We start from the raw sequence: 13,260 nt of genomic DNA on the forward strand, positions 1-13,260 counted from the left end.
AATCAATACTGGCTCCCTGATCTTTGGGAATTCGGATGAATTATTCACTAGTGCACATGCATTGTGTAGAAGTCACTAGGCTTGTCTCCCACTTTTTCATAGTGGCATATGTATATGGAGACGTGATTTGGTCATGCACAACCTTTCCCGATTCAGGTTTTGATGATGACGTATGTCTATGCTGACATGATCTGGTCATACAAAACCCGTCCTGATTACTTTCCGTGAGGGTTATATTCATTGTCATCGGAGGACGAAGGGATGGACATCATCAGTCACCTTCCACCTATCCCATCATGCATCAGGATTCTGTGACAGCCCTCTCAGACCCACCTGCATGTAATTTTGGTAATTTTCCTCTCATACCGGGCGGTGAGACATCGCGGAAGATATTGACAAAACCGAGAATCTTGACTTCCATTCTTGGGCCGTCCAATACCTGTCGCTACGCTTTGATCTCCCATCATCATGTTATCTCGCAATCAGCAGCTCTGATTAAGTCATCACGAAGGAAAGAATGTGCATGAGGAAGAATGAAGGCTCATCAGTTTTAACGTGTTCATGAACTGCTATTGATGAAGGAACAGTTTTTGATATATTACTGCCATCACAGTTGACGATCATCTGTTCTCACTGCATTCCACACATGTACAGCTCAAGGCAGGAACGCATTGATGTTTTTCTAATTGATAGAGACATTTTCATGCTACCGTAAGTTAGATTAGCTTTTATTCAAGTTTTGTGCTATCAAATCAGACTGTTCTTTTTGAGTATTGTACATTTTGATTCTTGGGTATAGATTATGTTTGGGGAGAAATAATATTTTCAACTGTAAAGTGACAAAGCTGAAATTGTTATAGCATCACAGTACTTAAATATGCTGCCTACATCCTTTGTGCTTTGTGTTTATTGATACCACTGCTATCAGATACCATATTGGACATATCTTTTTATCAATAGTATCTTTTCTTGCTTAAAGTGAAATTCAGTAGAAAATATTTTTGTTAGTCATTTTGACATACTTTTGAAATTTTAATTTTTTGTTGTCACTAAACTAATCAACCTAATTAAAGTAAATATCAGTGCAGTATATATTGCTGAAGTGTGGCAATGCATATCTCTCCCTGGATTCTTCTTTGTTTGAGAAGCTGACTTTTAGTATTACACTGGATATTGTCATTGTGGGTTTTTGTAGTCAGAAATGTCAACATCAAAATGTATGCAAGGAGTAATCATGCTATTTCAGTTCACAGCATTTCATAGTTTTACATATTCACAAAGAATATGCTAAAGTAAATATGTTTGTCATGTGAAATATCTCTCAAAAATTTGATACATGATCTTATTTATTCCTTGTTGCAAATCTGTGTCTCAAGTGTTTTTGACGAGTAACAATGTCAGCTTAGGCCTATCTTCTTTATGTAAAAGGTCAACACTAAATAACTCCTCCCAAATTTCTCAATCAGGCTAACCTTACATCTATCAATCTGTCCTTCCACTATCTCCTTAGTGATAACTGAAACTATTTCTAATGTTCTTTACTGCATTTTATATAATGTAAATGTTTTGCTAGGTCCTTTAATTTGGCATCTCCAAAAGCAAATTGAATATCATTCTGAATTAAGAATACATAAAGTCATGATTATATTTGCTTGCCATTTGTTTGCTTTACTAAATGAGATTGTGTGATGAGTATGATATGTAATTCCTGCTACATGATGCAGATTGCCATGGCTTAACTTGATAGCTAGGATGAGATTTTCCTGATGTAATGTTCCCTTGAGATATCAGAGCTTCAAAGTAAAGAAACAGCTTGTAATTGAAACAAGATACCATGCTGAAATTACCTGCAAATGTCAGTTTTATGTATGGTGATGTCATGAGACTTCCAAGTGAATTATTTATCAGATATATGCAAATACCATAGAGCCTATTCATATAAAACCGGTGTGAAAAATATCAGGTTATTTTGTGAAGTGTATCAGATTTTTCCCAACTACTGTGATGATGTGATGTCAGTCAAGTAATGTGAAAGTTCTTATTGGCTGGAAGATATTGATCATGATGTAATTATAAAGCTGGAAATATTCAAGACTAATCACGACTGTTGTCTTTGGTGGTAAGAGTGACAGCATGCTGAAGTACATGAAAGTTTCCCATTGGGTAAAGCCATGCATGAATTCCAAGCTGTCACAGACAGGTGGTGCTGAGCCTCACTCTGATGACAGACCGTGGTATATACCAACAATACCAGGTATGCAATACCAGAGTACAGTCACTTGGATATTATCACCACTATCTCTTGTTTAACAGCAGCTGTCGTGCAACGATCAAGGTTTGTTTGCAATCTACATGTAATTGATTTCACAGTATATCCCTATCATTGTCAATAAGCTGGCTGAATTAATGCTTGGCCAAACTTGGTCATAATTCGTTCAGTGATTGAGTAGGCATGAAGATGTCGTTAGTAGTCCAGAATTTCTAATTACAACAGTGTTATTAGAGTGTCACTTGATTGCCAATTATCATGTTATATAGGCGTGAGTTATGCCCCATCATGAAACATAGAAGAGTACTTCAGTACGCCTGTGTAGACTTAACTGTTAAGAGGGTTCACAAGAGGAATAGACTGGTGTTGACAGGAAGATGTTATGTCCCTAAAGGAAGTTAGTCTGTGGTGTGCATATTGTCATGGATTTCATTTGAGTTGTTTGAAAGTTGTATTTTGTATTGAGTGATTTCAAGATAAAGGCTCTCTGAATGTGATATCTGGATATGTAGTAATATTTTACATGTGGTAGTACACAGATTAAGTTTCACAGACACACTGAAGAAATCTTTTCTGTGCCAATAAGTTACAAATTTATTGAGTTTGATTTCTTGAGAGACTTGCTCTTGTATAATCTTCTAGATTGGTATCATAATATACTGGACAAAATAAGTTAGGGATATTGGTACTTTTATGACGGATATTTCATCAATTAATAAGTGCATCATTATTCATAATTGCAAAATTTACAAATATCCCTCACTATTTTTGTCCAATATAATTGTAATAAAATACATGTATCCCAGGTTCATGCAGGAGTGACTGAATTGAGGGAGGAGGGGCACCAGAAATTGGCTTTTCACAATATGTTCATGTTTGGCATTGAACCCAAGCATTTAGATGAGTAAATGCTTTATCCACTTGGCTACCTTCCTAATGAAGAAGGACTAATGTGGATCTTGGGGTAGCTTGTGTTCCATTAAGGGGTTTGTCAGAGTCTTACTCATTTATCTCTGTTTTTGGATGTAGACTGTTGTTACCCTGGTAATGGAATTAAGGTTTAAATTATTTTCCTTTGTGTATTTCGTGTATATTGACACTTTTTTTGTCAGTTTCTGTCAATGACAAATCAAGAGGGACGAAGGCTCATTTTGATGGTGAACTGTCATATATACCAACTATGTTGAATCAATTTTCAAAAAGAAGGCTTTGTCAATCAATCAGCTTGGGAGTTGTCCAGGCTATATACCTTTTTTCCATGATCATAAGAAAGAGTTAATTTTGTGGATGTCAGCTGTTTCAAATATATTATTTTGCATGCAACCATTATAGTTATCCTGCCAGAAACAGAGAACAGAATCTTTTGAACTTTTACCCAATTTTGACATGTGGTCTTAGACACTTTTCCATGCTTCTCTGAGTGTTGTTTTTTATATCTTTGTTGTTACACTGCTATTTATGAAAGGACGATGATCAAAACGTTTTATTCCATTGTCTGTGGAATCGTCACCTTCCTTTCAAGTCAGTGCTGTATTTTCATGCCTCTGAAATAAACGATATAATCTCTTCATTTGTCAAAGTCTGATGATCTCTGGTTTTGATTTCATTCTGTGAAACCTTTAATGTTGTATTCAAAAAGAATTTTGATTGAATGGTATTGTCATGCCTCTTTGACAGTCTGATTAAGTCAGGTTTCAAGTTTACAGATTGTTTAGGTTTTGTTGGAAAGAAATACATGTTTTCGTAATGTCCTAGCAGGTGGTACCGTTAGGTTTTTCATCATATCAAAGACTGGTTCCTTGAGCAGATGTCTATTTCCGTCAGTCTTGCAATAGACAATAGAACCATATATGCAGGGCTCCATCGTGACAGTATCAGAGCCATGTAGACCTAGAGAAATACATCACCTATAGCTTTCAGCTGAGGTACCTCTGCTACCTTAAAGCAGCTATCCCTGAGGAATGGGAGGGTCTGGTGCATGGTAATCAATAATTTAGCTTTGTCTTGACTTCCCGCCTCACTGGTGAAGTGCGACACACAGCGCCTGACCAAGTGATGTGTGGTACTGGTATGTCGTGGTAGTCCAAGCCACTGGCGCCAATGTTCATGTAGCACTCTGGAGAGAGAGGCTGGTGCCAACATTGGTGTACCTGAAATTCCTGTGGGACTGGTGATCAGGTTGTTGGATAACTGGTCTACTTTGGGACCAAGTGTATTGTGATGCTCTCGATTTCGCTATAGAACCTATACGTGAGTTGCTTTTATCTTTGTTATACATGGCATGTACATTATAACTGACATTTGTCCTTTGCCTTGAGGAAGATGAGTGTAGGTATTCCATGATCTTTACCATTCCATTATCATATCAGCATAGTTTTAATCTCCATGTCAGAGACCTGCAATCTTAGTTCTTGATGACTGTGGGGCCAGTTCGTATTTACATCACATTTAGAGTTTGAATTTCATAGAGGACATACATGTACAGTAATCCTCAAACAATCCGTGCTTAATTCTGTAGTTAAAATTAAAGAACATTATTTCAAATGTAATAACTTTCTATTTGTATGGTAAATTTAAGAATATGAAAATATGTCAGATATATTTAGATTTAATTCTTGCCTTTTATCTAATGTGTGAAACAGTTCCATTACAAAGGATGCTATGAGTTTGTAGAGGATTCAGCTTTATCTCGGTTTGCTTGAAGTGGTTAACAGGTAGTGTTGATTTCACCAGCTTTGTAACAAGTTGTAGTAACTCCAGGTGAGAACTAGACACCCGCTACATATGCTGGCTGACTTCATTTCAGGCTGGCACCTTGATTGGCTCCTTTTTTGTCATCCTACCCAGGGGAGGAGTAATTGTTAATGATCACTGGATTGTCTGGTCCTGATTCATTTATTTATAATGTGTATTTAGCAATTACTGTACTCAACAGTTACCTTTCATTTAATGATCACAGTATACTTAACAGTTACAACCTATTTAGTAATTATTGTTCTTAACTGTTGCAGTGTATTTGATTGCTGTACTTAACTGTTACAGTGTATTTAGATTCTGTACTTACCTGTTAGAGGGTGTTTGATTATTACTGTTCTTAACTGTTACAGTGTATTTAATTACAGTGTATTTAATTGCTGTGCTTAACTGTTGCAGTATACTTACTGTATTTAACAGTTAAAGTGTATTTAATAATTACTGTATCTAACAGTTACAGTGTATTTAATAATTACTGTAACTTAATAGTTACAGTGTATTTAATGATTACCGTAACTAACCATTACAGTGTATTTAATTACTGTATTTAACAGTTAAAGTGTATTTAATAATTTATTTAATGTATTTAACAGTTAGGTTTTTTTTAATAATTACTATATTTAACAGTTACAGTGTATTTAGTAATTACCATTTATAACTGTTACAGTGTATTTCATAATTACTGTAAATATGATGATTAGAGTGCACTTAAAAGTTTCACTTCAGTTTATTTCCCCATCTGTGATATGGGTAGAATAGTACCTGAATGTGTTAAACCTGACTTTGTGAACTTGACCGTCTTATACAACTGTGGTGGCCTAGTGGTGGTTTTAGTGTTAGCATGTATCACTAAATGCAAGGGTTTATTTGCAAGCATGGCTATACTGGTGAAACCCATGTCGTGTATTCTCAGCTCTAAAACTGCTTGGGTACAATGTGTGAAGCCCATTTCTGGTGTCTCTTGCTAGAATATCTCTAAAAGCAATGTAAAACCACACTGTTGGAAACTGATTAACCTCACTCACTCACTTTCTCACTTACTGTCTTTTTCACTCACTCAGTTACTCACTATATGATGCTGTTTACTGACACACTGCTCATTCAACGATGTATGTTTCATGATGGCAACTGAATTCTTATGAAAGAATATATTCATGAATGATTTCTGTTGACAACTGCGGCAAGTTCAAACAAACACAACCTTGATGCCGTATTAGTTGTGCTCCAGTGTCAAGCCCACGAAGACTTATCAGTATCGTCAATACAACATTTGCAAACATTCATGTAGTAATGTATCACGAGCCAGCTGCACCGAACACCTCACTGAACAAAGTAATTGTGTTTTGTTGAATGTTTAGAGTTGGAAAAAACCTCGTGGTATGATTGTCAAACTGGATTGGTTGTCTTGGTGACTTAGTTGGTGCATAGAGAACATTTGAGTCTATCCTGTCTCACTAGATCTGGTCATTCTATGTCATGCAGAAGACCTGGGTTCCATTCTCCTTTGGGGTACAATGTATGAAGCCAATTTCTGTTGTCCCGTGCCATGGTAGTGCTGCAATTTCGCTTAAAGCAGCGTAAAACTCACTAACTCACTCATGGTAAACACAGAAAGGTATTGACGAGGTCAGGTGACAAATGATGTGATATAAAGACAGGCATGTGATGTTTCAGTCATTTCTGTTAGTTCTCTCTAATTAAGTAATCAAAATGAATCATGGTGATATTTGGGGCATTCAGGAAACAGAGTTTAATTTTATACCATGTTTAACAGTATTTCGGCAATATTATGACAAGGACACCAGGAATGGGCTGCACATATTATGCCCATGAGGAGAATCGAACCCAGGCCTTTGGAATGAGGAGTGAAAGCTTTAACTACTAGGCCGTCCCACCTCCCCACATTCGAGATAAGACAGGGATGCTTCTGTTTTCACTAGGGATAAACATTATAGGGTGACTTCATAACTGCCAGGCTGCCATGGTCTTGCTGAATCAGCATTCGTCATTCATTCTAAACAGAGTCTCCTCAACATGAACTCATTCAGAATATTCTAATGTGTATCTCAGTTTGCTTGTTTAAGCATTAGCCCAGATAGGGACTCATGGATTATCGAAGACAGATGTTAATATTGTTACAGAAGGGAGGATTATTATAGGTAGATTAACATATGTTTAAATAAATACTGTTTCTGTTAACGAAGTGCGATCAAATATTTGGAAACTTTGTACAAATTAGTTCTCAGAGTTCGTGTCTTTTGTTGAATATTGTCCATGTTTGTTGATACACACTGTCAATATTACCACAGTGGAACCCTTGAACAGTGAGCTAAGAGAGTCATTTGCTAACGGACATGTGACCATGTTCAAACACTCACTGTACAAAAGCCATAATTAGCATCCATAGTAATGATAACAATCAATCTATTTAATCTCTGTAATGCCTGATATCAAGGAGAGCTTCTATCCATTGATATCAAATTGAGTTATTATCAAAGTCAGGAACCTTCCTGCCGTCTCTCCTTAGTCAGTATGCTTGGACCTTGATCTTGAAAATCATATTACCTTCACCTCCCACCGGGTACCCGTTTCTTGAAAATGAAAGAAAATGAACATATGATCAAAGGCACTCACAGTCACACCACATCATTTCACTACCAATTTTGAGAGACACAATACACCAGGAGTTGATGCCTCAAAACATCTGAATCTTTGACCAAAGTTTCTTAGCATTATCTTCAGAAGATTTTGATGTTATTATATAGACCACTGTCAGCTGAGATTATTCACAGAACTATCAGGCCTCAGAAAAGATTAAGACTAGTCTCTAAAAGATATGAACTTGAGAGAAATCATTAAATTTAGATTGAAACAGAGCGTCTGTGAGATGGAAGATTCTGAACCTGAAGGTGAGGAAATCTAGACTTGCTTTATTTGGCAGCCCTGGACCGATTGGAAAGTGGTTCAGATACCATGATGAACCTCAGACGTGGGGCCAGAGTTGCCTGCTATGACTGAAGTAATGTTGGACAAAATTTCCAGAATGAGAAATTGCAAGGTGTCAATAGACATTCTGTGGGGTCACATTTGCTCATGTCTCCAGCCTGATGCATTTCTACCATGTAATTAGACTTGCAAAAATCTCTAGGGTAATAGTTAACAGTTTAAATGGTAGTTCTAACAAATATAAATATCCCTCTAACACAGCAGTGTCCTCAGATGTACTGTCCATTTATTTTGCCTCTTTAAAGTATGGATCTACTATAAGGGCTTAACCTTCAAGGCAGTTTTCAAGCAAGACTACCATATTGTGTACCAAGCTTGCTCTCAATTACTGGTAGAACCTGACTATATCTTCTTGACTATGCACAAACTCCTTGCACCTATACATTCATGCATAGATTCATGAACAGAGAGTAGGGATGTACAGAGGAATGATCTCAACATATCAGTCTATTCATATTGCATCCAATGTGTTCATATCGTCTTTCTGGGGCTACCTTAAGAGAACGAAGGTTATAAACTTTGTCTTGACAGGTATAATGACCTTTTTGGACAGTTCTGTATAATATTTGAATTGCTTTGACATATTTTCATTAATTAAATCTACAAATCGTTATCTTCTTTAATCCCATTAGCTTTCATGCTATAAGAATTGAATTAAGCTTATTTCTGGCTCTCTTTTAGAAATAAATCGGTCAAGTTTTAATTATTTTGATGCGATGTAATTTTAGTTGCTGATACTTTAGAAATTATATTTCACTTCAATATCTTTTCTCAAGACATATTCATATTAAAATTGTATGGCAAAAAATTATTTGAATTCACTTTCAAGGAAGGACTTGGCTTGATGGCTTGATGAGTGAATTTGGCACAGCAGCATGTAAATAATTGCCTGTCTTTGTTTGAAACTTAACTCTTAAACCAAAGGAACTCTTCTCCCAGCAGTGAATAGATACTGTAGTACTGTATGCTTCAGAACTACAGCTTGAACAGTTGCCAATGCAGCCTAGATTCAGTATGTCTACTTTTAAAATATTCAGACTGCAAACGACAGTGTTGAAAAGAGACCTTCTGATCACTGAATTATAATACATGACATAAGTAAATGCAAACTGAACTATTTGCCAAGCTATGTCTTTTTACAGACTGCAGAGGTTCTTGTACAGTGGAAACTGTCAAAACCAGCATCTGTCCAATCTGGCAAGTAATCAACACCAGCATACAATCTCAGCCCCATCCATGGCTTGTACATTTACCATCATCTCTACAATCCAGCACCTTATCTAAACCAGATTCTTCCTTCAGTCCCGATTTAGACAGCTTCCACTGTATAAGCAAACTCATCATCTGTGTCTTAAAAACTTTATGATACTTAATGCAGTGCTCTGAGGTTACATGAAATAATAGCAATATATAAAGTTTATATACTTCTAACTTTTGATGACTTTTTTTTATTTTACATGATGAAATAAAAGCAACTGTATCACCAATGATTTTACATGTGGAAATAATGGTGATGGCTGATGTGATGTTGAGCTAATGGATGCTAATATAGACATGTGGAAACTGTCCATGATGGCGACATTTGAAACATAAGTCAAAATTTGATCTGAAACAATAATGGTTAACAAAATATATGATTTCAAGACCAATGCTATGATAATTATGTACATATTTTACTATGAAATTTGTTACCATGGAAACCTACAATATTGGCTTGACTTTTTCATATTACCAAAGATTACTTTGAAAGTACATGTAGCTGTATAGCTGCTTGGTAAATAATGAAACATTTAATTCTGGATGAGAGGGTAATATGATTGTTAACCTTCTATAATCACTCAAGGCAGCTACAGTTACCTTGGGCCTGGCCAATTTTGTTTCTGGATTTACAGATTTTTGTCCTCCTTTTAAATACTAACAATATTTTACTTTTGGCAATTTATGAAGCATATATAGGTGAAAAACAAAATCTTTTAAAACAATTCCCGGAAGTTTACATTTTTGGCCAATAATACATTAGGATTTTTTCTGTTTTGAGCAGGAAAAATTAATTATAACTCAATTAATTCTTGAAAAAATATAACTTCCAGATCTGTAAGACAAGAAGTAGAACTGGACTGGCCTTAGCTAAGAATGAAAGTTGAATACTCTCTTATCCATTGCTTGTTATGATAAGGTTCAATTTGTGTCTTGATTCCTAATTTCAGAAGCATGGTTTGTACATGCATATTCGATACTGAAGTTAGAAATAATGACGTCAATGTTGAAGGTACTCTGAGAGATGATTCACGATGCATGACCTGCCATTGATTTCCACGGTCTGGCTCTGTCCTTGTGTGGAGCATCATGTGCACACAGAGATAGATTTTCTGTATGGCAGCAGGTTGGCTGTTGTTGCTGTTGGTGTTCAATCATGCTGATGATATGTCTCTGTGTTTCAGATAGAGTTGGTGGTGCCACCTAGATCAGCATAATGTGTGGGAGCTGCCATGATCATGTAAGTCCTCAGTTTTGCAGTAGACTTACCTGGGGAAATTAACATGCTTGCTTTATCTGCATGGCTATCCTTGGAAAATTCGTCATTTTGTCCTCTCGAAAATTTTGCTTTTAGAAATACAAACCTGCTTCTCATGGACACTTGAAAGTCCATATTTGTTGAATTACAAAACTTCAAATTGGTTTCGGAAACTTCAGACTTGTCTCTCAAGAACATGCCAAACTTATCCCTCGAGAAATCCTCAACTATATTTTTTAGAATAAAAACCCGTCTTTTCTAGAAAATGGCAAACTTGCTTCCTGCCTGGAAATGTCAGGCCAGCTTCTTCAACTACAAATTTGTTCCAGAGAAAACTCTGAACTTATTAAACTTGCAACTGTTTTAAACCTATAAATTTGTTTCTCCAAGAATATGTGTTAAGCTATGAGTTGATGTTGAGTTCAAATTATAATTGACACTGTAATTAACTCCGTAACTCAGGACACTTCAAACTTGATGCTCTATAATCCCAACAATATTTTAGAAACCCAAAGATTCAATTGAGGGTTGATCCCCATCAACTTGTTGAAGCCAGGTTCATTTATGTGCCACTGTACTCCTACAGCATGGTCAGTTGCTCATAATATCAATCACTGGATTGTCTGATCCAGACTTGAATATGTCTGCATGACTTGAACAACAAACTATTATTAAGCCATTTCACTTTTTCAATTTATTAACAATAAGTGTCCAGAGCAGTCATGGTGAAAAATATATTCCCTGATAGAATATCTATTTAAAAAACTTTGCTGTACATTAATCTATGATTTATCGCAAGTCGTTATTTTAATCAGTAATAATTGCTGATGTAACTAGGAATTTGCAACCATTTTTTTATGAATAAAGCTTTATATTAATATTTAAGATGATCACAAAAGTTCACTGAAATTTCTATCATCAAAGCTCATTGACTGTAAAATGCATTTAACCAGAACATGTGAAGAACATATTTAATCAGATTATTTAAACAGCATTATAATTATGGCATTCCTTAAGGAAATCAACTCTTAATATTAAATTATCAGTTTTGTAGTTTTTCTGTGATGTTTGACTTTATTCTACGTGATCTATGAATCGTGCCTTTATTGTTCTTGTATAATATTTTGTACATTCCCATTCGATATCTCAACATGTCTTTTTTCCAAACCCTGGAGAATATATTTTAAACATTATCCAAGGCAAGTCTAGAATGATTTAGCAATGCTGTAGCTAAAAACTGAGTATTGCTCTTGACATCTTTGAAATTTACTTTGTGTTTAGTTGTATGTATTTAAAATTAGATTAGTTTCATGACCTAGTTTCATGAAATTGGGGATGCAACATATTAATAGTAAAACAGGTCCTAAATTAGGTTAAAAAATCAAACTCATGTCATACATTCATAGCTAATGTTCTGACTAAATACTAGTGACTAATTTCATGGCCTAGTAACAGGTAGATGCTTTATTTACTCAATTTTACACTGCTGCATTTAATGGGACCTTCCAACTGATCTTCACCCAAAAAAACGTGAAATAACTTACAGTGTTGAGCATAACATTGTTTCCAACATTCCAACATTGTCTGTTGGGGCTACTTGGTTTGGAATGCTTAGATAATTCCCAGGGTACCCTTTCACAACCTCTCGTAAGCCTAAGGTCTCGTAACTTTTCTCGTAACGTTCCTACTTCGTATGTTACAGTATAGGAGGTACGAATGCTACGAGAAAAGTTACGAGATCTTAGGCTTACAAGAGCTTTATGAAACGGGGCCCAGGGTCCATTCCAACAAACTAGGGTATGTTATCTCATTAGTCCAACTCTAGAAAACCTGTGCAGGTCTGGATAAAGAGTGTCTCATGTTCACAAGACTACCATGGTGATCTATTGGATAGGGTGGAAAGCTAGGGATTTAACCTCCCAAAATTTTAAAAGTTACTTCTTGTTACTCTTCCTGGCTCCTGGCCTGAGATGGTAAAATATGGATAAATCAGTGACTGTGACTAGATAAGGTGGGCATGTTAAACTGCTGCAGGTTGTCTCAGTAGCCTCACTCACTAACTCACTTTCTTACTCACTCACATTCTTGGTTTTATATGAGTAGATAAGTTTAAATTTGACCATCATCCTGAGGTACCCCATGATGCTAAAAACCTATATACATAACGCAGTGTAAAGTGCAAATACTCATAAAAAACAAACACTGCATGACTTCTGATGCACTAAAATCACTAATCAAAACCACACAATTCATTGCTGTAGGTAATAGATATAGCTAAATTGATTCCTTATTTCATACTGATTAGAAAGTACACATGATAATTCTTTAGAATTTAGACTTGGAGACATATGCCTGAAAGAAAAAGATATTATTAGTTGAAAATTGATTATCTTTGTAACTTATTTGACCCCAAATTTATATTTTGACTCCCCCTAGTGCCCCCCCTCCTAAAATTGGGATAGTCAACCTGACCTGAAAATATGGATGTCATAGGGAAACCTCACTAGATCATAACATCATTTCCTTTGGTACTTAACTTTTGAAGGAAAAAAAGACTATTTAATATCACCTAAATCTCTAAACTTTTGTCTAAACTTGCAGTGTACTAAACTATGTTAGGTGGTAGAGTTCGCAAAATCTCAACTGGGCAAACATTCTTATGCACCATCATCCTTCTTTCGACCAATCTTACATTGCTAAACAAAACATCCCTGAT

The 13,260-nt window shown here is 35.8% G+C and overlaps 1 protein-coding gene across 1 annotated transcript in view; it reads left to right on the forward strand.

The window, feature by feature from the left end:
- Nucleotides 1-13,260, forward strand: part of LOC137292149 (choline transporter-like protein 1) — a 213,897-nt gene that overhangs the window by 155,776 nt on the left and 44,861 nt on the right. Inside the window, exon 6 of the mRNA XM_067823691.1 lies at nt 10,471-10,526. Within this exon, the coding sequence (XP_067679792.1) occupies nt 10,503-10,526 (24 nt within the window). The 5' untranslated portion in view covers nt 10,471-10,502. The remainder of the gene's footprint in view (nt 1-10,470; nt 10,527-13,260) is intronic.

This window comes from Haliotis asinina, chromosome 7, assembly GCF_037392515.1.
Source record: "Haliotis asinina isolate JCU_RB_2024 chromosome 7, JCU_Hal_asi_v2, whole genome shotgun sequence".
NCBI classification, from domain to species: Eukaryota; Metazoa; Mollusca; class Gastropoda; order Lepetellida; family Haliotidae; genus Haliotis; species Haliotis asinina.